This window comes from Phacochoerus africanus, chromosome 8, assembly GCF_016906955.1.
Source record: "Phacochoerus africanus isolate WHEZ1 chromosome 8, ROS_Pafr_v1, whole genome shotgun sequence".
Taxonomy (NCBI): Eukaryota; Metazoa; Chordata; class Mammalia; order Artiodactyla; family Suidae; genus Phacochoerus; species Phacochoerus africanus.
In genome coordinates, this window is record NC_062551.1 from 106,101,340 (window position 1) to 106,129,034 (window position 27,695).

Here is a 27,695-nt window from a genome sequence, read left to right on the forward strand (position 1 = left end):
TCTCATTGCCTCACTTGTAGTGATTCTAAACTTTATCAGTGGTTCAGGAAGTGACAGCCTAATTCCTCCCCACCAACCTTTTATCTAATGGTTTCATTTACTCTTATTGCCTAAATGAATTTTGCATTAAGGGTTGCAAAGTGGTAGTTTTTTTGTTTGTTTTTTAGGGCTGCAGGTACGGCATATGGAGGTTCCCAGGCTAGGGGTCAAATTGGAGCTGCAGCTGCTGGCCTGCACCACAGCCACAGCAATGACAGATTCTAGCTGTGTCTGCTACCTACACCACAGCTCACAACAATGCCAGATCCTTAACCCACTGAGCGAGGCCACAGATCAAACTGCATCCTCATGGATACTAGTTGGGTTCGTTACCTCTGAGCTACAAAGGGAAGTCCCTCTACATTTATTAATTGAAATTCTTCATGGAAAAAATAAAAACTCTCTCAAGAACCAGGACTGCTTAGTTTCTTTGAAGTACAGGAAGACCAGGATAAATGTTTCATTATTTCCATTCCCTTTTAGTAGCATTCAATCAGGTGCTTGGTTTAGGGTTTGTTTGTTTTTTTTTTTCGAGGGGGGGGGGTTGTTTTGTTTTGTTTCCCAAGAGGAGTTCTGTTTTTCCTCTTGAGGAGCAAAATTAATTTGTGAGTTTTAATATCTTAAATATGCTTTGGTCCATTCCATTTATTCTCTTTTATGTTCAACCCTTCATGTTGTTTTCTGTGTCTTTTGACATGACCCCTTCATCTCTGATGGCTTCTTTACTTTCTGGTGCAAGGCTCACTGTGTGTACAGTCATCCCTCAATATCCAAGGGAGGATTGGTTCCACCATCTACCAGAGATACCAAAATCCACAATGTTCAAGTCTTATAGTCAGTCCTTAGTATCTGTGGTTCCACATTCACAAATTCAGCTAACCACCTAATGTGTAGTTCCTGATGTAGCATTTTGTGCTCCAGACCTGGAATTGGAGCCTTCAAGGAGTCTTGGTTCTTTTCAGCGGGAATGGTATTAGGAAACCACGGACCGAGTTCCCTTTCTGGCCCAGCAGGTTAAGAACCCAACATAGTGTCCATGAGGATGCAGGTTCAATTCCTGGCCTCCATCAGTGGGTTAATGATCTGGCGTTGTCACAAGCTGTGATGTACACAGATGTCGCTTGGATCCAGTGTTGCTATGGCTGTGGCATAGGCTGGCAGCTATAGCTCCGATTTGACCCCTAGCCTGGGAACTTCCATATACTGCAGGTGTGACCCTAAAAAAGAAAAAAGAAAAGAAACCACAGAGTATTGGGAAGTGCTTATTGTTATTGTTGTTGCTTCTGGGACTTTTCAGTAGACAAATCTTGGAACTACAAATTTGAAACCTAAAAATTTATATATCCCTATCTAGCACAACTTAATTTGCTGTTAAAACCAGGCAGTTCTAGGGTAGTATCTCAGATATAGTTCTTTTTCTTTTAGCATATGCAGTCCTCCCTGGGTATCCTCAGAGGATTGTTTCCAGGACCTCCCAGATATCAAAATCCCAGATTTTCAAGTCCCATGTATAAAATGGCTAGTACAATTGGCCCTCCATACCTGTGGGATTCTGCATCCTCAGATTTAACCAACTGAGGACTGATTTTGAGGTTGGATGTAGAAACTCACACATATGAAGGCCAACTGTACATGATTTTTTTAAAAAGTAGCAGTTTTCTTGTTCTTACTAGTCACAAACTATGATTAAGCCTTTTAAAAATATTTTTTCCTTATCATTTATCTTCTCCAAGTAATTGGTTTTAAAAGTCAACTTTTATTAGTAACCCAAGTGCAGTACCTTGAAAATATTTATACTTGGTCAAAGATCTTGTTGAGGGAGATGGTTGGACTAGTCCAAGTGTTTCAAACCTGGGGGAAAATATTTTGGAGTCTTATACTGGAAGGTGTAGTAAAAACACGAGATCTTAATGGAAGTTCTCAGTCTAAGCACTGGAATGAATTTTATTTCCTCTGGAATCCTGAAGTACCAGCAAGGTATGGGGGAGGGGAGTTCACTTCGAAGTTCTGTTGTTCTTGCCATCTTTTTGAGTAATAATTCCATTTATATAGCTATCAATATTTTTTAAAATTGAAGTATAGTTGATTTACCATGCCGTGTTAATTTCTGCTATACAGCAAAGTGATTCAGTTATACAAACATATATATATATGTTTGTATATATATATATGTATGCACACTTTAAAAAAATATTCTTTTCCATTACAGTTTATCACAGGACATTGAATATTGTTCTCTGTGCTACACGGTAGGAAGGATCTTGTTTATCCCCTCCATGTTTAATAGCTTATATCTGCTAACCCCAACCTCACATTCCATCCTTCTCCCAACCCCCTCCCTCCCCCTTGGCAAACACAAGTTTGTTTCTTATGTCTGTGGGTCTGTTTCTGTTTCGTAGGTAGGTTCTTTTGTGCCATTTTTTTGATTCCACATATAAGTGATATCATATCATGTTTGTCTTTCTCTTTTTGACTTACTTCATAATGTCTATTTTTAAAACTAGGAATAATCACAGAGTTAGAATTAGTTCAGTTGCTATATGATATTTTCCTTTTCATTTACTGTGTTACGCTACAATATTGTTAACTACTTTAAAAATTGAAAGATACCACTAAGAAAAAAGAAAGATCATTTAAAAACAATGCCATCAATAAATAAATACTAACAGTTTATTGTATGTACTTTCTAGCTTTTTTTTTCTTTTTTGCATAAATATTATCTTTACAAGAAAATATATTTATTAAATTTCTGGTAAATCCATATCGAATTAATATCATAATCTTTTTCTTGTGACTCCTGCTTACCTAAATTGTCTTGCCATGGATGGGGGAGGAGAGTTGAAATAAATTGAGTTAACTTTTTTTTTTTTTAGTTTTCTTTTTAGAGCTGCACCTGCAGCAGATGGAAGTTTCCAGGTTAGGGATTGAGTCAGAGCTGTATCTGCTGTAACAGCCACAGCAACACAGGATCCAAGCTGCATCTGTGATCTACACCACAGCTTGTGGCAATGCTGAATCTTTAACCTACTGAGGCCAGGGATCGAACCCGCATCCTCATGGATACTAGTTGGGTTCTTAACCTGCTGAGCCACAACGGGAACTCCAAATTGTGTTAACTTTTTAATGGTAACAGGGAAATATCTAAAATCTAGCACTTTTTTTTTTACACTGGTGTGAAAAGAAAGACAAAGGAAGATACATTTCTCAAATTCATTTCTTTTTATCGTTTGAGCTTTAGAAAACTTTCTCGTCTTTGCTAGATAAACTGTAATTTCTTTTAGAGAAGGGAAAATTGGAGGCAAATAGGAAGAATTGTATAAACATTCCTAATATTTGGGGCAGTTGATAATGTTTATGATTTCTAGATTTGCCGCATAATGAATTAATGAAACATGACTGCATATTCTAAAGTTAAGAACAATGGGGAGGAACGGGTATTGTCAAGAGAATTCTCCAGATCAGGAGACATGATGCAAATTGATCTGATGCTCTGGAGTCTAGGGCAGATCTGTGCTTCCCCACCTGTATGTGTGCAGAGCTCACCCTCTGCATCCATGGGTTCTGCATCCAAGGATTCAGTCAACCTACCCACTTGCAGAGCCAAGTGTACTAGTCTTTTCATATAAGGGACTTAAGCATTCACGGATTTTGGTATCCACCTGAGTCCTGGGACCCATTCTCCAGAGATTCTGAGGGGCAATGTAGTTATTCTTTGTGAAGTGCACTCTGTCACCTTTACCTTTAATCTGACATTTACAGTGAGGCTTGGGGTTTTTTTTTAATTGAGAGGAGAGGTGGTGTTTTTTATTTGTTCCGATTTTTTAAGTTGTTGCTTGGTTTTGTGCCTGTTAGTCCCATATCCTACTTTAAAACTGCCTTGTCAGCCTTGTCTGGCAGCCGTGATATGTGTAGACAAGCAAACCCAAATCTTCTCTTTTTTTTTGTCTTTTTTGCCATTTCTTGGGCTGCTCCCTCGGCATATGGAGGTTCCCCAGGCTAGGGGTCAAATCGGAGCTGTAGCCGCCGGCCTACACCAGAGCCACAGCAACGCGGGATCCGAGCCACGTCTGCAACCTACACCACAGCTCACAGCAATGCCGGATCCTTAACCCACTGAGCAAGGCCAGGAATCGAACTCATAACCTTATGGTTCCTAGTCAGATTCGTTAACCACTGAGCCACAGACAGGAACCCCCAAAAACCTTCTTTCTTAATTCTATTTATTTATTTATTTAGGCTTGGCAATTGAGTAGTATCCATTTACCCAATTAGGTTATTATTGTAGGTGTTTTAACAATGAAGGGCATCCATGATTAGATAGCCTGAGACAACTGCTGCTGTAGAAGACTGATTAGATTCCACTCCTGTCTTGGCCATTTCCTCATAGTATAACCTTGGGCAAGTTCCTTAACTCTTCTAGGCTTCAGTTGTCCTAAAAATGGGGGCAGTGATAGTACATTCCTGGTAATTCGTAAGTTCTCCATATTACTGTTTTATTATAATGGTTCAAAGAAGAATGTTCCCTTTCATGTTTCTTGGCAATCATGACGATGATGATTGCTACTGCCGTTACCACTAGACCATTACCAGCTATATCATCTGCCTGCTAGACACCTACCACGGTGCTATGTGCTTCACATATGACTGAACATTTGAAAAGTCAGAATATATATATATTCTGAAATCCAATCAATGCTTTAATGCTAAAAAGTCTTTGGGGGAATTAAGTACACAGGAGACAAGGAGAAGTTTTTCCTTTAACTACTGTACAACTAATTACTGCATTAATAATACAGTAATTATCAACCATGAAACCATTGACAAAAAGGAAATAAAAACATTACTGATCAAGTAGAAGCCTCCCTCAGTGCATATTGCTTCTCCTTTCTGTTTCAGCAGAAGAACTGAGGAGAGGCACCCCCTGTTTCCCCAGCTACTCTTCTCCTTACTGATCCAGTCCGGATTCCTAAAGCTACCAGTGATAGAGGTTCCCTGTTTTATTCTGCCCTCTTCTTTTGACCGTCTTTCTGCAGAGAAGGGGAAAGGCTAGAAATGGGGCACCAAACCAGGCTGATTTAATATTTTTAACTAGAATAATATTTATTTGATATATCTGTCGTATTGCTCCTTAAACTATGTATAAATGAAAGGGATTGAGCTTGTGCAATCTTCCACGTATAATTGGGCACGCCTTTATTCAGCCAAAAAGATCTTTTAGAGAATGTAAGTTTTCAGTGATGAAAGAAAGATAACTTGGTGAGTAGGTAATATATTAAGAAGAGGCAAGATTTCCAGGCATTTAGTGATCTGGAGAAAGGCTGACCATCCACCTTTGAAGTTATTCCATTATTTTCCATGGGTAAGAAATCCCATGGTTGACTGTACTAGTTCTTGGTATTTTTCTCCCTTCAGTGAGGAAGAAAGTTGAAATGGCTATTGGATTTTAACTTATGCATAAACTAGTAACACAGCATATTTCTCCTCCAATCTTTATCCCGTTCTGGTCATGTGTGGTTCTGTTGAAAATTAAATTGCTTTTTATTTTTGGCCATGTCCATAGCCATAGCATGCCTGGATTGAACCCATGCCACAGCAGTGACAATGCCAGATCCTTAACTGCTAGGCCACCAGGGAACTCCAAAAATAAATTGCTTTTGAGCTTTAAAAAAATTAAATGTTGGCGTTCCCGTCGTGGCTCAGTGGAAACGAATCTGACTAGCATCCATAAGGACTCAGGTTCGATCCCTGGCCTTGCTCAGTGGGTAAAGGATCTGGTGTTGCTGCAGGCTGCGGCAGAGGTCACAGATGTGGCTCAGATTCCTGAGTTGCTGTAGCTGTGGTGTAGGCCAGCAGCTACAGCTCACATTTGACCCCTAGCCTGGGAACCTCCATATGCCACAGGTGTGGCCCCCTCAAAATAAAGCCAAAAAAGGAAAAATTAAATGCTTATAGTTATAGTGGTGGGGTTTGTAGATGCTTGGACAAAACTTAGTGTATCAGGAAAATTTCCTTTGACAGGCTTTGTTGATTTTCTTTCACTTATACCACTTTTAACTGAGTATTATATGTATACCTTGGGGTATATATTTATTATAAGTAAGAACCTAGTAATTTATTTATTTTTAGTTTTAGTGGATATAATTGAAATATAATGTTGTATTAATCTTAGGCGTACACCATAATTATTTGACATATGACTAGGTTACAAAATGATTGCAACAATTAAGGTAACATCCATCACCTCACATAGTTATAGAATGTTTTTTTCTTGTGAAGAATAACCTGGTCATTTAGTTTTTTATTACCTACCAAGGGAAAGGTTGCCAAAATATGATTCCAGTTTTTCCTCCAAATCATAGGAATCTCTAACAAAACTTCGATAAATGAGACACTAATGGAAATCTCTGTATGCTATTCACTAATACCAGGAATCATGTAGGAAGCCTTCTTTTCTATATATAACGGCAGTCCAGGGCCACCAGAATCTCCTGTGGGGCTCATTGTGTGAATCTGGGAAACCTGAAAGGAGGGCTGTGATGTTCTCTGCATCGCCCCTTCTCTGCTCATGAGTCACCACCCCTGGATCTTGGCTGCCTTTTCTTGCTGAGCCTGATAAACACTCAGGTTCCTCTCAGCCTGTTCTCTACAGAGTCCGTCAGAGTTGGAGATACAGATGATATTTAATATCTATCCCCTCTCTTTGATGAGATAAGTGGGGCTAAGATATTCTCAAAATTGCCTTTTTTTTTTTTTTTAGAACTGTACCTGTGGCATATGGAAGTTTCCAGACTAGGGGTCCAATTGGAGCTATAGCTGCCAGCCTCTACCACAGCCACAGCAGTGTGGGATCCAAGCCACATCTGCAACCTACACCATAGCTCACAGCGACACCAGATCCTTAACCCACTGAGCAAGGCTGGGGATCAAACCCACATCCTTGTGGATGTAGTTGGGTTCGTTACCGCTGAGCTACAATGGGAACTCCTCAAAACTGCCTTTCTTGAAATGAGATTTACCCAAGTTGAACCCATACTCTAGGAGTGCAGGGTTTGTTGTCTGAGTATTGAGTGCTGGGTCTGACCTTTACCAGCAGAGTAATAGTGAGCAAGTCACTTGGCTTCTCCAAGCATCAGGTTTTTTAATCTGTGAAGTGGGAAGAGGTTAACTTGAGGAAAAGAGTTAAACAAAATAATTTTTAGAAAGTGCCTAATATACTGTCTACCCAACAGTTCTCAGACTTTTCATCTCATAAATGCTTTATACTGTTAAAAAAACAAATGTGGATTATATTTATTAGAAATTAAAAATGAGGATAAATTTTAAATATTTATTTTATTAATTTAAAAAGTAATAATAGGAGTTCTCTGATGGCCTAGTGGTTAATGATTTGGCATTGTCACTGCTGTGGCTCAGGTTTGATCCCTAGCCCAGGAACTTTTGCATGGCTATGGTCACAAAAATTAACAACAAACCTATTACATATCCACATTAATAACATTTTAAGTAAAATGACGATGTTTCCTTTAAAAAGTTAGTGAAAATAGTAGTCTGTCTGCTTCTGCATTCAATCTGTTGCAATATCACACATCATATAGCCTCTGGAAATTCCACTATGAGTGTATGAGAAAATGAGAATGAAAAAGGGAAATAATACCTGAGTAATACTTTGAAAAGAGTTTTGACCTTATGGACCCCAGAAAGGGTCTTGGGGACCTCAGATCATACTTTGAGAATTGTTGGTATGGCCAATACAATTAGTTATTATTGTAAAGATGATTGCTTCAAAACTTCTTGTTCTATACTTTCCTAAAGGGTCTCAAATAAGATTGTGATGAAAACTAAGCAAAAGAAATAACATTGTTTTTCAAATAAATACTGAAAATGCATGAACAAGTTCATTGAATTTTAAAAGGCTCGAATCTTGCTCTCAAGAATTTATCAAATATATTATCATAAAACTTTCATTTTTTTGTTCCAGAGAAGAATCATTTTGCTTCCTAGGGTATTAAGATATTAGTAGAGAGAAAAGTAATTCAATATTTACTCAGAAACCACTGCTGGTGTTCCTGTGGGGTTATGGCAGCCCACCAGTCGAAGAAGGTGTGGCTCCATTGTCACCATGCTGAGCTTCATGACTGACAGGTCAATCTTGATTTACTGGTTGGAGAACCTTGACTTAAAGCATTTATTACAGTTTGATTCTCCGATACAAGATCCCTTAAAGGGGCTTTTTGAAATGGGTTTGGACTGTAAAGACAAGAAGCAAAAGTGATAGAACAGATAAATTGATAAGTTGTCTTAAGAAATATAGGTAAAGGTCATATAGTTCCTATCTTAAGATAGATGAATATAGTTATATCAGCTACACATGTGCTTTGCAGACGTATAGCCCTCTAATGATATCAATTTCTCCTTTCTCTCTTTTTCTTTTGGGGGGTGGTGTAGACCATGGGGAATTCATATGCTGGGCAGCTGAAATCTGCTCGATTTGAGGAAGCTCTTCACAACTCCATAGAAGCCTCTCTCAGATGTAGTAGTGTGGTACCACGACCAATTTTTTCCCAGCTGTACCTGGACCCTGACCAGCATTCTTTCTCATCTGCAGGTAAGTTTCTCAATCCCACACGTTTCTAGACTCCTTTAAAAAGAAGGGGAATTCCAGATCTGGGGACCTGTGAAATAAGTGGGTTAAATGTTAGCTAATGCCAGTCTCCCTGTCCTCGGATATCTTTCAGAACTGCATTTTTCTTTGGGTTATTTTCCCACAAGCATCTTTTTTTTTTTTTTAATTAAATTAGCTGTGATTTATTTGCTTACCCAGATGTCAAACCCAAGGTGGAGGATCTGGATAAAGATTTGGTACACCGCTACACTCAAAATGGAAGCCTGGATTTTTCTAACAATCTAACAGTTAATGAAATGGAAGATGACGAAGATGATGAAGAAATGTCTGATTCGAATAGCCCACCAATTCCCTATTCACAAAAACCTGCCCCAGAAGGGTCTTGCACTACAGATGGTGGGTTTCCATTTTGGTGTTCTGTTTTGTTTGTTTTTTCTCTCCAGTTCCTCTAATATTGTCTGGCTAGTCTCCAGTCATTGCACAGGGTCCTCAAGGCTGGAAACCAGTAATTACAGAAAGGAATGAGGAATGATTATGCTCTCACTTGCATTATGGCCTGTGACTTCATAGCAGGTGTCTATTAAGAAAGACAAGCATTATCGCCCCATCTTATAGATGAAGAGACTGAGAATCTCTGAGATGGTATGTGGCAAAGGCAAGCCTAGACCTAGGTCAGGACTTTTTCAATGCTTCGGGTGCTTCCTGCAAGAATGCTACTATATTAGGAACGTTTCAAAAGTGTTCTTCCTACTTCTTTCTGTCCGACTCTCAAGACAGCAACAGGGATATCAGGTGTTTTATGTTACCTTTCCATTTATTTCATCCAGTGTATTGTTATCTATAGGTAATTAAAATGAACATATTTTGATAATCCCATTTTATTTATCTCATCAACCTTTTCTTCTGCCAAGGTATTAATGACACTTTTGAAATGAAAATCCTACATAAAACATTTTCAGCATTTAGTCGTCTTGGTAATGTAACAACGTAAATTATACTCTCTCCCCTCCATCTAGTGGTATACAGTACTGTTTTCTGACCATCCTAGCCTGATGTCTAATTAGTTCATAATTTGATAGTTTATAGCTTGTCCATAGCTCTTTCAGCTTGGCTCATTCTAAGGTAGTTCTAAGAGTCTGCTCACTCAGAGGCAGAACATCCCTGAAATGTTCCTTATGAAAATGACAGTGAAATAGGGCAATGAAGTGCCTGGATTTGTTTTAGCATACCACCTTTCCTTCGTGGGAAATCCTCTATTTACCTAAATCTTAAAGGAAGGTAAAGCTATTTTTAGAGGCAATTTAGATAAGCAGATACTTAACACCTGATGGGCTTCTGGGGGTTACCATTCAGATGTAAATTTTGGTTGCTAATTTCTTATGTAAATTATTGGAATAGTGTAGGTTCCTACCCTGCTGGGAGGCAGTTGATTGTCTAAAAGAGGCCACCAAATTTTAAGCCTCCCAATACTGCTTTGATTACTTTAGTTTGTGTTTACAGCTGTTTCAGTAAACTTTCCCTTCCCCCATTTAGATTACTCTGTAACCTTCAAGTTGGAGATAATTGGAGAATGCAAATCTGGTTCTGTGAAGTGAAAACCTTGGCTATTTTCTTAAGGGAATGCAGATGAAGTTTACAAAGTAGGACTCTGTACTGTGACTCCTCTTTAAAATCTTTTGCTTGAAAGAGTCTTGGTTTTAAGGCAGTATTTTAATATTACTCTCAGAAAAAGAAACTTGTTTAGGGGCAGGTTTGTCAAATAAATTGCTATCTGTGTGCCCAGTAATATATCTTTCTTTCCTTGCATACACTAAACAGGCTTATATCCTTCCTTCAGGTACTCTTTTCCAGGTCTTCCAATAGCCTCTAGAAGAAAGACCCTATCTTTCTTTCAGAAGTAGTTTAGATGTCATTTATTTAATTTTATTTAATTATTTATTTTTGTCTTTTTTGGGCCACACCCACAGCACATGGAAATTCCCAGGCCAGAGGTCTAATTGAAGATACAGCTGCCGGCCTACGCCACAGCCACAGATCTGAGCTGCGTCTGCAACATACACCACAGCTCAGGCAACGCAGATCTTAACCCACTGAGCGAGGCCAAGGATTGAACTGCGTGCTCATGGATACTAGTCAGATCCGTTTCCGATGAGCCATGACGGGAACTCCAGAATTAGTTTAGATGTCATTTAAAATTAGCCCACAAGGGAGCAATAAGGTTTCTTTTCATTTCATTTGAGGTTTTGAGACTTAATATTTGATCTTTATTGTATTTGTATTCTGACATATTTCTGATAGTGGGGAAATAGAACTTTGGATCCTGCAGATTTTGAAATACACTTAGATTTCATAGATTCTTTAGCTACTTCTTTACAGACACACAGCTTATTTTTAATCCTAAAAAAAAAAACAAAAAACCCTATTTGTATAATGTGTTTTTTTCCTTAATTGGGAATCCCTGATGACACATTTTATAAATAATTAGCTGCTCTGAATCCCAAGAATGAAGGTCTGGAGGAAACATACCAGATCCTTGGTAGGTGAGCATATTCTCAGAATAAGTGCAAACTGAATTTAGGAATTTCCCCTGATTTTGGAACTCTTTCTGGCCTTGGATCAATTTCTTCCTGATCCTGTTCCAGGACTCAGCCTTGCTTTCTCTTTCTCTCCTATTCTTCTTCCTCTTAATTAAATTGCCTCTATGGCTTATGTTAGTGACTAAATGGAAGACAAGAAGATAAAATAGGACATTTTAAAAATAGACTTTATTTTTTAAGAACAGTTTTAGATTTACAGAAAAATTGAGAAAATAGTATAAAGTTTCTATATATCCAAAAGTTTGCTATGTTGTTAACATCTTATATTATTAGTTATTTTAGTAATAATTAAAGTCCATAGTTTATTCAGGTTCTTTAGCTTCTACTCAGTGTCCTCTTTCTGTTCCAGAATCCTATCCAGAATACTACATTAGATTTAGTTGTCATGTTTCTTTAGGCTCCTTTTGGCTATAAGAGTTTCTCAGACTTTCTTTCTTTTTTGGCCATGCCTATGGTATGAGGAAATTCCTGGGCCGGGGATTGAACCCGCGCCTCATACTGACCCTAGCCACTGCACTGACAACACCAGATCTCTTAACTCACTGTGCCACAGGGGAACTCCCAGACTTTCATTGTTTTTGATAACCCTGATTATTGGTCATAGGGATTGTTAGTTAAATATATTCTAGGAGACTTTTACTGGTATTTGTCTCATGTTTTTCCTCCTGATTAGACTGGGGTTATGTGTTTGAGGAAGATCACAGTGGTAGAGTGCCATTTTCATCACCCTGTATCAAGGGTACATACTATCACCATGATTTATGACTGTTGATGTTGACCGTGATCACCTAGCTGAGACAGTGTTATCTCCACCCACCACCCCCACCCCACCCCGTCCTGTCTCCGGACTGTGGAATAAGTCACTACACTCAGCCCACACTTAAGGAATGGAAAGTTATGCTCCACCTCCTTGAAGGCAGAGTATCTGCATTAATTATTTGAAATTCTACTGCATGGAAATTCGTCTCTTCTCCTTCGTTTGTTAATTTATATAGGCATTTATTTATATTGTTATATTCATGGATATTTATTTTATATTTGGAATTATAATCTAATACTACTTTATTTTCTTGCTCAGAGTTTTCCAGTTTGGGCCACTGGGAGCAATTTCAGTTGGTTCCTGTGCCCCTTTTGTATATTTCCATCATTATAGGGTTTTTTTTTTAATCATAATAGGACACTTTCTCTTTTCATTTTCACAAGCACTTCTTGAAAAAAAATTTAAGAGGAGGACATTTGTTTCCTCTATGAGAAAACGTCCATCTCCTAGAATCCAATCATAATTTGATAATATTTCTTCTTGCCTCTAGGTGTCCTCATATCATAAGTGGGAAAACCTTCAAAGGCTGTAGTGTGGAAATCTACCTGTGCTTCTTAATTAGAGCAGACTGTGTAGTTTTCATTATGTCAGATAAATCACTCTGAAATCATCTTTCTTTCAGGGAAAATCCTGCTTTCTTCATATATTTTCCACACTGTGTTTTCTCTACTCCATCCCTGTTTAGCCCAGAACCAAAATTGTATTTTTCCCCCTTAATCATTCTTTGGCTGTGTTGCTTTGAGAAAGCTCATCAGAAATGTTGCTCTCTAATCACAGTATACCTTTGTGGCTTGCAAAGCCATGAATTTTAAGGATTCATCATTACTTGTGAAATAGGTGGGTGCTGACATGGCTGGCTAGGACTGGTGTGTCAAGTGCCTCCTAGGACTCAGCCTGGAAAGTTGGTGATGAGACTCAGCAAGGGCAGGCCAGGAAGAAGCAGGCCAGGAGAGGGTCCTACATCAGACCAGGGATGGTGGCACACTCTGTGAGTCAGAGTGATGTCAACAAGGACAAAGCAGGCTCTAACCTGGAGTCCAGAGATCTGGGTTCCAGTCCCAACTTCTCAGGTTGCTGGCTATTTGACTTGGGCTGTTTTCTTAACCTTTATAGGCCCTAGTTTCTGCATCTACATACTAAAGAGATTGGGGTAGATTAGTGTTACACAGTCTTTGCCTCACAAATCTCCCTTACCAGTAGGGAAATTTTGAACCCCTTAGGAATTTTTAGACTAATTGTCACTATATGGCATGTGATGAAGAAAAAGTTTTAAGTAGAAAGTATTTATTATAGATCAGCATATTAATATGCTCTTTGATTATTCTTGCATGAGAAAAAAGTATGCATTTTATCAAGTAATTATTTAATTTACTTTAAATGTTGTATAAGAAAAGCATATTTTGTTGACAAATTCAAAAATAAAATGTTATGCTTTGGGAGTGGGGTGAGGATGGGGAGCCAAGTGTATTTAAATATTTCCCACCTTCAAAAAAAAGTCAATACCCAAACTTTGATATTTCTGCATTTTAGAATAAAAGGATGTTCTAGTTTATTTTTTATTATTTTTGCTTTACACGATTAAAAAGTTTCAGGTTGCTGTTTGCAGAATTTCTCTGCAAATAACATACTGCCAAAATAGGTAGTTTTTTCCTTCTTACATGAAAAGTCAAATTAGATTACAAAATAACTAAAATTTTACCTTACATTTGCTTTTTCTTTTTTCTTTTTTTTTGGTGCCCTGGAAGATATTGGTTCATTTTATATAATTTTATAGTGAGTGGGACTAGGGTTGAATCTAACTTTGATATGTGGCAAAGAACATCTTAGGTACATTTATAAAATGACTATGTCCACCAACACAATCCACGTTCCCTGAGCTTCCCATTACTAACCAAAAGCCCATTATGAGTATAAATTAAGCAACATATCAATTCATGTGACTGATAATAAAAGCAATTTAAAATTGTGTAATTAATCAAAACAACACACTGATATGAGATTCAATCAAGTGAGTCCTGGGTTCACTTAGCTGATTTCCACTATCCCTATGTAGGTAGCATGGAAATCCCTCAGAACATTCTGTTTTAAAAATAGGATATTAGAAAAATTATTTGTTTTTAGAAACCTGATTCCTATATACAAGGTTCCATATAGCTCTGATATTCTAAAAAGCTTGTAATAATTTGCAAATTGGTACAAATTGGTACAAAGTTGTCTACTCTTTCTAATATGGAGTGAATGAAAGTTTTAAAAGTTTGCAGTACTACTTCTTAGAGACAGAGAAAGCTCCTCAAGCATCCTGTTTTCAATAGGTAATCAGTAGGTAACCATGAACATCTAATCACTGAATTGTCTACACCATTCAGAAAGATATTTCATGTGTTCTGCCTTTTGGAGAAAGGCAAAATAAACGTGCTGCCTACTAGAGAAGATATGTTTCTAGGTTTATTGTCTATACATGTAAATAATTTTTCTGGTTAGAAAAAAATAGTGCTCCTTTAAGGACTTTAAATGCCTCCTAGGTTTAGTATTTTAGAATTTCATTGAGAAAGTCTGTGTCCACTCCTCATGGTTTTAGCTCTAGATTACAATTTTTTGTAGCTTTTCTCTTGCCAAGTTGAGTAATAATGCTTTTCAATTGTTTTTATGTAGCAAACTTTCCATGTCATGCATCACTGGACATTATGGGACTCATTATATAACACCTTAGACAAACACTCTCACCTTTCTGAGCCTTAGTTCCTCCATATATGAAAAGGAGATAGTGGTACCTAGCTAGAGTTGTCAAGAGGATTAAATAAGATAATCTGTACTGGATCTGGCTTATGTTAAGTGCTCTATAAAATTTTAACTACCATTAATATTATCAACATCATCACCATTAATTCCCAACTTTCAAACCTGGAGTCTTTCTGCTTTAATGGAGGTGGGGACAGAGATATTTTTAAGAGTTCTGGGTATCTATAGGTTCTAAAAAATGTTTGTGAACAGATTTCATTATATAACTCACATGTATAAATGACTATTGTTCAAATAGACATAGATGACATTATGAATGATAAAATGCAGATTCATTTAAATTGTTAAAAGAATTCACAGTAACATTTTGGTATTTTTTCTCAATTCAGGAACATTAAAAGTTAAATAGGGATCTGCGAGCTTGAAATGGTTGAACCGTATTGTCTTTATCATTTTAGTCTTTCATTTATTGACTTTTCCAGTTTCATTATGTCTGCTTTTGAGTTTTAATGATACAGACCATACAGCAGATTCCTATGCACCACAGCTTCATACAATGTTTGGATGATATTTCCTTTTTATTTCCCTTTACTAGATGATGGCATTTGGTTAACATCATAATATGAATTGACACCGGGAGAGTCTAGCATGGGGTTCTTGCCTACTTGGTGTTAGGTAAAGATGGTGGTCTCCTCAGGTTTGTTTGTGAGTTAGGTATCCACCTTCCATCCTCCACAACTCTGAAACAGCATTTATTCATACTTTTATTCAACCACTTTTGGTTGCAAGTGATAGAAACCCAACTCAGACCAGCTTAGGTAGAATTAAGATAGTGGAAGAACTCCAAACAAAAGGTTTCAAGAGCAAACCATGGAAAAGGCAGATACAGCTGGGCTCAAGGATCCAAACACTGCCAGATCCCCTTGAGCCTCCTGTCTCTGCTGACCTAATCCTGTCTCTGCTGACATACATACCTGTCTCTGATGACATACTGACATACTCACAGGACAAGAAAAAGAGTGCCACAGAGGAAGCCAAGCCATGGTCTCCCTGGCTCCATGTTAAGAATCCTTAGGAAAAATTGGCCTGGTTTATGTCAGGTACCCACACCTGGACTGATCAATATGGCTGGAAAGGCATATTCCAGTGGCCCAGATTTGACCAGGTGCCAGCTCCTACTCAATTTGGAATATGACAACTGTCCAGGGCAATCACATAATTACAGTGCAAGGAGGATCATCTCCCAGAAGATGTAGAGATTGGTGCTTTGTAGCAGAGCATAGCTGTCCTCTGTGATGTTGTTTTATAATTGTCAGTTCCTTATACATTCTTCCAACTGACTACCAGTAATTTCTTAGAGGAAGATATATTTTGTTCAGCTCTATCTCCAGGCCCAGGACAGCACTTGCTGCAAATTATTTTCAATAAATGATGAAGTAATGAATTAACATAATACATTATGGTATACAAAGTGATTATGTCAGGTTTTCCATGTCTTATTATGTCTTATCAGGTGAAAATTACCTGACAGTTCTGAGTCTTAGTTCTGCCATATTCATTGATGATTCATCAAACTCTGAGCTTCACTCTTCCTATGTGAAATGGAGAGTGTCTATATTCTAGGATTAGCCCCATTTAGAGAAGTGAATATGCATTGAAAGTAAAAATACTATATCATAAAAAGTATGTATTTTTTCAAAGTTTGCTGTGTGTTTATCATTTGCTTACTTATGGATCACAAAATATACTCATTAGTGTTAGCTAAAACAGTTGGAAAGACCTCCACTTAGTGTCTTTTCAAGCTTTGCTCAGAGGAGCACATATTTGTCTTTTGGTTGGAATACATGGACTTTAAATTTAGTCCTTATGGGCGATTCCCACAGGGAAATCTGCTTTCTAAGTGGGAGATGAGGAGTTATCACTTCTCTAAACAATCCACTGTCTCATTTTCATCTGTTCTTAGGTTTTTGTCAAGCGGGAAAGGATTTGCGTTTGGTTTCTCTGTGTATGGAACAAATCGACATCCCAGCAGGATTCCTCCTGGTGGGCGCGAAGTCTCCCAATCTTCCTGAACACATCCTGGTGTGTGCTGTAGACAAGAGATTTCTACCAGATGATCACGGGAAAAATGCACTTTTAGGTGAGTGTTTCACACCTATAAAATCCTTCTGAGATAAATGAATTAAGATACAAGCTTATTTTAAATTATCACAGAACGGAGTACCTGTTGTGGTTCAGTGGGTTAAGAATCTGACATAGTGTCCACTCGGATGCGGTTTCGATCCCTGGCCTTTCTCAGTGGGTTAAGGATCTGGTATTGCTGCAAGCTGCGTTATAGGTCACAGATGTGGCTCAGATCCCAGCATTGCTATGGCTGTGGTGTAGGCCTGCAGCTGCCTCTCTGATTCAGCCCCTAGACTGGGAACTTGCATATCTCACAGGTGTAGCCTTAAAAAAGAAAAATAAACAAGTAAATACATAATCACTGAATTTTTTAAATCACAGAATTATTTGGGGACTATATAGCTGAGTTTAAGTGAAAAACTTTTTTTTTTTCATTTAGTAACTTAAAAGTTAGCTCTCCGTTTTTATTCATTCTCAAAATGTTCACCTTAATGAAGAGGCTTTTTTAAAACCAGGCATTAAAGGGCTGCATACAACTTATCAAACAATATTTTGTAAAACAAATGAAGATTCATACTTGACAAGATCATCGATCTGGACCTGATATCAAGTCAACTCTTAATTCACCTGTGGATTATCCACTTTGCAAGTTATTGGTAGCTTTTCCATACCACCCATTATTCTAAACTACATTTAATTGATGTGATTCTCACTTCATCTTTAGCATTAGCTCAACCAAGATAACTAGGAATATGCCTATGATGTAAAATGCATAGCTTTATCTCAGAATTGTTTTACTTTCTGACATTACTTTGAATCTGGCTTTTTTTCCTACAGCATAGCTTCCCTACATTACAGGAATAACAACGAGTGGATTTATTTTTTAATTATTATTCTTGTTTTTGTTTTTTGTCTTTTTGCCATTTCTTGGGCTGCTCCCGCGGCATGTGGAGGTTCCCAGGCTAGGGGTCGAATCAGAGCTGTAGCCACCGGCCTACGCCAGAGCCACAGCAACGTGGGATCCGAGCTGCGTCTGCAACCTACACCACAGCTCACAGCAATGCCCGATCCTTAACCCACTGAGCAAGTGCAGGGATCGAACCCGCAACCTCATGGTTCCTAGTAGGATTCGTTAACCACTGCGCCACGACGGGAACTCCTTTAATTATTATTCTTAATTGAAGTATAGTTGACTTACAACATTGCATTAGTTTCAGGTGTACAGCAAAGTGATTCAATATTTGTACTCCATTAAAAAGCATTACAAGATAATGGCTATAATTCCCTGTGCTGTACAATATATTCATGTTGCTTATCTATTTTGTACTAGTAGTGTGTATTTCTTAATCACATACCCCTAAGTAGCCCCCCCTTCCCTTTACCCGTTGGTAACCACTAGTTCATTTTCTATACCTGAGACTCCTATTCTGTTTTCTATGTACATATAAGTGATATCATACATTATTTGTCTTTGTCTGAGTTATTTTATTATGCATAATACCCTTTGGATCCATCCACGTTCTTACAAATGGCAGAATTTCATTCTTTTTTATTGCTGAGTCATATGTCATCACACACACACACACACACACACACACACACACACGCACATATTTTCTTTATCCATTCACCTGTCGATGGACACTTAGGCTACTTCCATCTCTTGGCTGTTGTCAGTAATGCTGCTTTGAACATTGGGGTGCATGTCTTTTCAAATTAGTGTTTTCACTTTTTTCAGCTATATACCCAGCAGTAGAACTGTTGGATCATGTAGTAGTTCTATTTTTAGTTTTTTGAGCAACCTCTATTCTGTTTTCCACAATGGCTGAACCAATTTACATTCCCACCAACAATGTGGGAGGGTTCCCTTTCCTCTGTATCCTTACTAACATTAGTTATTTGTAGACTTTTTGATGACAGCCATTCTGACAGGGGTGAGGTGATATTTCACTGTTGTCTTGATTTGCATTTCTCTAATAATCAGTGACTTTGAGCATCTTTTCATGTGCCTGTTAGCCATCTGTATGGAAAAATGTCTCTTTAGGTGTTCTGCCCATTTTTTGATTGTGTTGTTTATTTTTTTGATACTAAGAGGTATGACCTGTTTATATATTTTGGATATTAACCCCTTTTTTTGGTAATATCATTTGCAAATATTTTCTCCCATTCCATGGGGTGTCTTTTCATTTTGTTTATGGTTTCCATTTTACAAAAGCTTTTAAGTTTAATTAGGTCCATTTATTTATTTATGCCTTTGTTTCTTTTGCCTTAGGAGATGGATCCAAAAATATATTGCTACAATTTATGACAGAGTTCTGCCTGTGTTCTCTTCTAGGAGTTTTATGTTTTGGGTCTTAAATTTAGGTCTTTAATTCATTTTGAGTTTATTTCTGTATATCATGTGAGGAAATGATCTAATCTCATTGTTTTACATGTAGCCATCCAGTTTTCCCAGCACCACTTATTGAAGAGACTGTCTTTTCTCCATCATACATTCTTGCCTCCTTTGTCATAGATTAATTGACCATAAGTGCAGGTTCTTTATTCTGTTCCATTGATCTATGTGTTTGTTTGTGTGTCAGTACCATACTGCTTTGATACTGTAGCTTTTATATGTATAGTCTGAAGTGTTGGAGGGTAATACCTCCCACCTTTTTTCTTTTTTCTCAAGATTGCTTTGCCAATTCAGGGTCTTTTTTTGGCCTGAATGAATGAATTTTAGGATTATGAATTTTAGGATTATTTGTCCTAATTCTGTAAAAAATGTCATGGGTGTTTTGACAGAGACTAAATCTGTAGATTGCTTTGGGTAGTATGGGCAGTTTAACAATGTTAATTCTTCCAATCCAATAGCATGGGATATCTTTCCATCTCTTTGTATCATCTTCAGTTTCATTCATCAGTGTTTTATAGTTTTCACAGTATAGGTTTTTCACCTCCTGGGTTGAGTTTATTCCCAGGTTTTGGGGGGTATTTTGTTTGGTTTGGGGGTTTTGGGCTTTTTGTTTTGTTTTGTTTTGCTTTCTAGGGTTGCATCTGTGGCATATGGAAGTTCCCAGGCTAGGGTTCAAATTGGAGGTGCAGCTGTGACCTACCCACAGCTATGGCAATGCTGGATCCTTAAACTCACTACATTAGGCTGGGAATCAAACCCATGCTGCCACAGAGACAACATGGGATCCCTAATCTGCTCCACCATATTGGGAACTCCATGTATATTAGTTTTGTATCCTGCAACTTTGCTGAATTTGTTTATTAGTTCCAATGGTTTTGGGGTGGAGACTTAGGGTTTTCTATATAAAATATCATGTCATCTGCAAAGAGTGACAATTTGACTTCTTCCCTTCAATTTGAATGCCTTTTATTTCTTTGTTTTGTCTGATTGCTATGGGAAGGCCTTTCAATACTGTGTTACATAAAAGTGGCAAGAATGGCATTTCCTCCCTAGAAGAAAGGCTTTCAACTTTTCACCATTGAGTATGATGTTAGCTGTGGATTTATCATAAATGGCCCTTATTATGTTGAGATATGTTCACTCTGTACCCTTTTTTTTTTTGTCTTTTGTCTTTCTGAGGGCCTCACCAATGATATATGGAGGTTCCCAGGCTAGGGGTCCAATCGGAGCTGTAACCACCTGCCTACACCAGAGCCACAGCAATGTGGGATCTGAGCCACGTCTGCACCTACACCACAGCTCATGGCAAGGCCAGATCCTTAACCCACTGAGCAAGGCCAGGGATCAAACCCGCAACCTCATGGTTCCTAGTCAGATTTGTTTCCACTGCACTACAACGGGAATTCCTGTACCCATTTTGATAGAGAGTTTTTATCATGAACAGATGTTGAATTTTGTTAAGTGCTTTTTCTGTATCTACTGAGATAATCATGTGACTTTTACCCTTCCTTTTGTTAATGTGGTGTATCACATTGATTAATTTGCAAATATTGAACCATCCTTTTGTCCCTGGAACAAATCCAACTTGATTATGGTATATGATCCTTTTTATATGTTCAATTCAGTTTGCTAATATTTTGTTGAGGATTTTTACGTCTATATACATCAAAGATATTGGCCTGTAATTTTTTTTTTTTTCTGTAGTGTCTCTGGCTGGTTTTAGTATAAGGGCTAATGGTGGCCTCAAAGAATGAATTTTAGTGTGTTCCATCCTCTTCAGTGTTTTGGAATAGTTTGAGAAGGATACATATTATCTCTTCTTTCTATGTTTGGTAGAATTACCATGTGAAGCTGTCCAGTACTGTCCAGCTTTTGTTTGCTGAGAGTTTTCTTATTACAAATTCAGTTTCGCTGCTAGTGATCAGTCTATTTAAATGGTCTGTTTCTTCTTAATTCAGTCTTGGCAAGTTGTATGTTTTTAGAAATTTGTCCATTTCTTCTAAGTTGTCTAGTTCATTGGCGTATAACTGTAGTATTCTCTTATGTTTTTTAGCATCTATGTGATATAAGTTATTATTTCTCTTTCATTTCTTACCTTGTTTATTTGGGTCCTCTTTCTTTTTTTCTTGGTGAGCTGGCTAAAGGTTTGTCAGTTTTGTTTACCTTTTCAAAAAAAACAAAAAACAAAACAAAACAAAAACAGCCCTTGGTTTCATTGATCTTTTCTATTTTTTAAAATCTCCATTTTATTTATTTCCTCTTTGATCTCTCTGCTGACTTTGGGTTTTGTTTGTTCTGATTCCTTTTGGTGGTAGGTTAGGTTGTTTATTTTGAGATTTTTCTTGTTTCTTGATGAAAGCCTTATTGCCAGAAACTTCTTTCTTAGAACTGCTTTTATTGCATCCCATAGATTTTGGAGTGTTGTGTTTCCACTTTCATTTGTCTTGAAGTATTTTCTGATTTCCTCATTGGCCCATTGGTTTTTTTAGGTGCATGCTGTTTAGTCTTCACATGTGTGTTTTTTTCCCATTTTTCTTTCTGTAATTGATTTCTACTTTCATACTGTTGTGGTTAGAAAAAATGCTTGATATAATTTCATCCCCTAAAACATTTGAGACTTGTTTTTTGGCCTAGCAATGATCTATCCTGGAGAACATTCCATGTACACTTGAAAAGAATGTGTATTCTGCTGTTTTGTACTATCCTGCAGATATCTGTTAAGTCCAACTGGCCTTTTGCATTGTTTAAGACCACTGTAACTTTATTGATTTTCTGTATAAATGATCTATTCATTGATGTAAGTGGGGTGTTAAAGCCTCCTACTAATATATTATTGTTAGTTTCTCCTTTTTGTCTGTTAGTGTTTGCTTCATACATTTAGGTGCTCCTGTATTGGGTGCATATATGTTAATGAGTGTAATATCCTCCTTTTGTATTGATCCTTTCATCATTACATAATGCCCTTCTTTGTCTTTTGTGTTATAGTCTTTGTATTAAAGTCTATTTTGTTTGCTGTGAGTATTGCTACCCCCACTTTCTTGTAATTTCCATTTGCATAAAATATTTTTTTCATCCCCTCACCTAAAGTTTATGTGTGTCTTTAGCTCTGAAGTCTCTTGTAAACAACGTATAGAAGGGTCTTGTTTTTTTAATCCAGTCACCCTATATATTTTATGTGTGTCCAATTTTTTTATTTTGGTGAAAGACACATAAAATTTACCATCTTCATCATTTTAAGTGTATAATTCAGTGGTATTAAGTATATTCATTTTGCTATGTAACCATCACCACCATCCAACCACAGAACTCTGTCCATCCTGCAAAACTGAGAATCTGTTCCCATTAAACTGTTGTTCTCCAGGACCACCTCCCTCTAACCCCTGGAAACCACCATTTTTTTGTTTCTTCTTTTTTTAAAATCTGCCCTTTTCCCACATACTCCAGCTTCTGGAAACAACCCTTCTATTCTCTATTATTCTAAGTTTGGCTTTTGTTATTATTATTATTTTTCACCCTATGTCTTTTGACTTGGAGCATTAGTCCATTGATTTTTAAAGTAACTATTGGTAGATATGTACTTATTACCATTTTATTACTTGTTTTGAAGTTGTTTTTGTAGTTCTTCTAGTTCATTTCTTCTTTTTGCTGATTTCCTTGTGGGATGGTGATTTTCTTTAATAGCACCTTTATTTTTAGTTTTTTATGTATCTCTAATAAGCTTTTGATTTGTGATTACCATGGGGTTCATATGTGTTGACCTATAACTATATCTACTATTTTAAACTGGTAGTCATATAAGTTCACACACATTCTAAAAGATCTACATTTTTTACCATATATATATAGTCTTTTTGCCTTTTCTAGGGCCGCTCCCATGGCATATAGAGTTTCCCAGGCTAGGGGTTTAATCGGAGCTGCAGCCGACAGCCTACACCACAGCCACAGCAAGCGTCTGTGACCTATGCCACACTCACAGCAATGCCGGATCCTTAATCCACTGAGCAAGGCCAGGGATTGAACCCGCAACCTCATGGTTCTTAGTCAGATTTGTTAACCACTGAGCCACGACGGGAACTCCAATTTTTGTCATTTTTAATTACATGTCTTGCTGAGGGTCTCTTTGGGTTCATCTTTTTTTTTTTGAATCCTCTGTGCTTTCTCTAGCTGGATATCTGTTTCCATCTTCAGATTTAGAAATTTTTCAGTCATAATTTCCTCAGATAAATTTCTATTTCCTTCCCTCTCTCTTCTCCATCTAGGATCCCTATAATGTGAATGCTAGTATGTTTAATGTTATCCTAGAGATCTCTTAAACTATTTTCATTTAAATTTTTTTTCCCTTTTGCTGTTCTGATTGGGTGATTTCCATTATTCTATCTTCCAGATCATTTATGCTTTCTTCTATATCACTGTCTGTTATTTATTTCTTCCAAAGTATTTTTTATTTCAGTTATTGAGTTCTTTATTTCTGATTGGGTCTTTTTTATGTTCTAGTTCCTTGTTAAATCATTTACTGTGTACATTAATTCTTTTCCCTAATTCGCTTAACATTTTTATTACCAATGCTTCAAATTCTTTACCTGGTAAATTGTTTATTTATGTCTTAGTTATTTTTTAGGGGTTTACTCTTCCTCTTTCAATTTCCTGTCTTCATTTTGCTTAACATTTTCTGCCTCTGAAAGTAGATGAAAGAGTTACCTATTTTGGTCTTGAAGGAGAGTTCTGTGTCAGCATCCCTATATAGACTGCATATGCCCTATGTCTTTGGTGGGGGAGCTGGATTTGATGTGGATGCAAGTCACATCTCTCCTCAGGGTGTGCTGGCAGCTATCCCCTGGTTTGGTGTGGGGTTGGAGATGGAGGGGCTAGAGCTAAGCTGGGTGTAAGGGCTTACCTTCTGCTCAGTGGCCATCACCACCCTATCAAGGGCAGCATCTGATTCCAAATTGCTAGAGCAAAAGCCCTGAGGGTCAAGCCCATGCTGGCTCTGTTCCCTTTAAGCATGTTTTTTTTTTCCTCTCCCTGCACTAGGACCCTTTGCCCCAGATGAATGGAGTGCTGGAGCAAGTGGGGCCTGTGTGAGCTCTCAGCTCATTTAGGCCATGGGCAGAGGTCTGCGCAGGCACCCGCAGCTCCACTCAAATGCAGACTCAGGTGCAAGTCCCCTTTGTCCTTCACAGCTGTTCCCACTGCCCCCAGGCTCTGCAGCATAGGCATGGCCCATGTAGAGTCTCAGCATAAACTGGGGAGGTGGACTGTGGTAGAGCAGCCACATCAGAGATCTGGGGTGCTTCTGATGTGCTGCTCGGGCAAGTGCCAACAATGGCCACCACCACCCCTTTCAGACCCACCATGGGACCAGGTCACCTCTACATCCCAAGTTGTCCCACATTGTGACATGGAATGAGAAGGGCTGACACTTTCACTCAGCTTGGACAAGGGTGCCTGGTGAGGCAGTTGTGAGAAACCCAGCAGCCACTAGAGCAGAGCTCTATCTGCCTTGCGTTAGGGGCAAGCTGGTGTACCCACTCCTCACAAGTGGACTCCATGCTTCCTTCAGTCCTCCTATTAGTTGCTGTGGCTCTCCACCCAGCCAAGAGGGATTGTGTCCTCCACACAGGACCCTGGGACCATGGCATCCAATCTGTGGATCAAACCACTCACTCCACATGGTGGGTGTCCACGTGTAATCTCCCTTTTCCTCTGAGTCCCCTCCCAGGGACACAGGTCTCTACCTGATTGCTACAGCCTTGGTTGTACAAGAGTCCTGTTAGTTTTCAGTGAAAATTGTTCCACGTGTAGATGTATTTTTGATGTGTTCCTGGGGGAAAGTGAGCTCCACCTCATCTTACTCTGCCATCTCGATCTGAACCCCTTAAGTTATTTTTAATAATTAAAAAGACAAATAAGGAGTTCCCACTGTGGCACAGTGGGTTAAAAACCCAACTGCAGCCGCTCGAATCACTGTAAAGGTGCTGGTTCAGTCCCCAGCTTGGCACAGTGAGTTAAAGGATCCAGCATTGCTGCAGCTGCAGCCTAGGTTGAAGCTGCAGCTTGGATTCAGTCCCTGGCCCAGGAACTTTCATATGCCCCAGGTGTGATAATTAAAGAAAAAAAAATTAAGAAGGCACATGAAGTTTGTTGCTTTTTTTTTTTTTTTTTTTTTTTTGCTGCTGGGCTTATTTTTGTTTCTCAGAATTTCTTACTATGGAAAGAATCAGATAGAATCAGAATTTCTATCTGCCATGGATAGAATCAGATCTGTGTCTTTGGCACAATATCAGTAAAAATGAAAAAGAGAGAAGAGGGCAAAGAATTCAAGAATTGTATTGATTGTGGGTTGTGTGTGCTTAGTTTGATGCATTCCTCCTCATTACAGAGCATCTTCAAAAAGTCTAGAAATACATAGATCACTATCTCAAGTTAAAAAGTGACCCCGCACATGCTTTATAAAGGTTCCTTAAACTATGGTTCAAAGCTTTCTCTTGGATCATAGGAAAAGAAGTGGTGATTTTCATTTTCATAAAGCTCTTATTCTTAAAAAAAATCCTTTTTCTTTCAGGGAAATTGAGTAGATGGCTTAATATAGACACCTAATGGTAAAGGTTATACATTGGACTAAATTAGCAAAGAAGATCCAAGTATTCATTTTTTTCACTCATTCATTCAACAGTATTTGTTCCAAAGGTCATGTTAGGCTATGATATGGGGGCCTAAAGAATAAGACACAGTCCTTTCCATCACAGAGCTAACAACCTAGTTGGCTCTGGCAGAAACTTTGGGAAACTTCTTTTTAGCACTTTAAAAGTATCAATGTTTCAGAGTTCCCTGGTGACGCAAAGGGTTAAGGATCTGTTGTTGGTCCTGCAGTGGTTCAGTCCCTAGCTGGGTAACTTCCTCATGCCGCAGGCACAGCCAAATAAATGAATACATAAGTAAGTAAATAAAAGCATCAAAGTTTCACCAAATTGAGCAGTTCATATGTGGGTCTGACTACAGATAGAAAAATTGCTCATAATTCCTTTTAGGAAAGGACACAAAAAAACACTGTGAGAATAATACATTTTAAAATCCTTTTGGGGAGTTCCCATCGTGGTGCAGCAGAAACGAATCCAACTAGGAACCATGAGGTTGTGGGTTCGATCCCTGGCCTTGCTCAGTGGGTTAAGGATCCGGCGTTGCCGTGAGCTGTGGTGTAGGTCGAAGATATGGCTCACATCCCACATTGCTGTGGCTGTGGCGTAGGCCAGCAGCTGCAGCTCCAATTGGACCCCTCGCCTGGGAGCCTCCATGTGCCACAGGTGTGGCCCTTAAAAAAAAAATAAAATAAAATCCTTTTTGATCAGGAATATGAAAACAGAGATCATGGGCTTTGGAATTGGAAATGGGTTTAAATTACAGATTTGCTATTTAGCACTTTAAAAATTTGAGCAAGTTACTCTTCATCTTGATGTTTCAGATTCCTCATCTATGTAATACAGCCAGTAACGCCTGCCTTTCAGGGCGGTAAAGATCAAAGGAGATGATGTTTATAAGGTATTCATTAGCACAGTGCCTGGCATATAGTATTTGCTCTTTAAATGGTAATTATTCTGCCATTCTGTCATATTTATTAAATACCCTTACAGACATAGAACTTCATTTACTTTCTTTAGCCTTGTAAATGGATGTAATTTTTATTAACCACTTTTCTAAGTAAAAGTATAGTGCAACATAATGGTAAAAGTTTTTCTCAAGCACATTGAGATTTTTATATTTTCAGTACTGTATTGTCCAAGAGTTAATATTCATCCAGCATTTCCTATAATGGATGATTTTAGCATACTTTAGGATATACTGGGAAATTTTTTAAGCTTAAAATATTCTAGAATACCTGTGAATCCCAATATAAATTTGTTTCAATTTTTATATGAATTATACAGATTCCAAAGGCTATGAGGGAATTGATTTTAAAATATATTGATCCATGGAGTTCCCGTCGTGGCACAGTAGTTAACGAATCCGACTAGGAACCATGAGGTTGTGAGTTTGATCCCTGGCCTTGCTCAATGGGTTAAGGATCCGGTGTTGCCTTGAGCTGTGGTGTAGGTTGCAGACACGGCTCGGATCCCACATTGCTGTGGCTGTGGTATAGGCCGGTGGCTATAGCTCCAATTCGACCGCTAGCCTGGGAACCTCCATATGCCACGGGAGAGGCCCTAGAAAAGACAAAATATATATATATAGATATAGATATAGATATAGATCCAGTCAGCAGTCCATGTGCCCTAAATCTGCCATGCAATTGGAAGACCTGATTGCTAGAAAAACTAGAAAGGTAATTTGACTGTAAGAGGTGTTATTTTTTGTGATAGTGAC

At 38.1% G+C, this 27,695-nt stretch overlaps 1 protein-coding gene across 1 annotated transcript in view; it reads left to right on the forward strand.

Moving 5' to 3' along the window:
• Window positions 1-27,695, forward strand: part of GREB1L (GREB1 like retinoic acid receptor coactivator) — a 268,658-nt gene that overhangs the window by 136,753 nt on the left and 104,210 nt on the right. Inside the window, exons 3-5 of the mRNA XM_047793881.1 lie at window positions 8,485-8,644; window positions 8,861-9,058; window positions 16,782-16,958. Coding sequence (XP_047649837.1) covers window positions 8,488-8,644; window positions 8,861-9,058; window positions 16,782-16,958 — 532 coding nt within the window. The 5' untranslated portion in view covers window positions 8,485-8,487. The remainder of the gene's footprint in view (window positions 1-8,484; window positions 8,645-8,860; window positions 9,059-16,781; window positions 16,959-27,695) is intronic.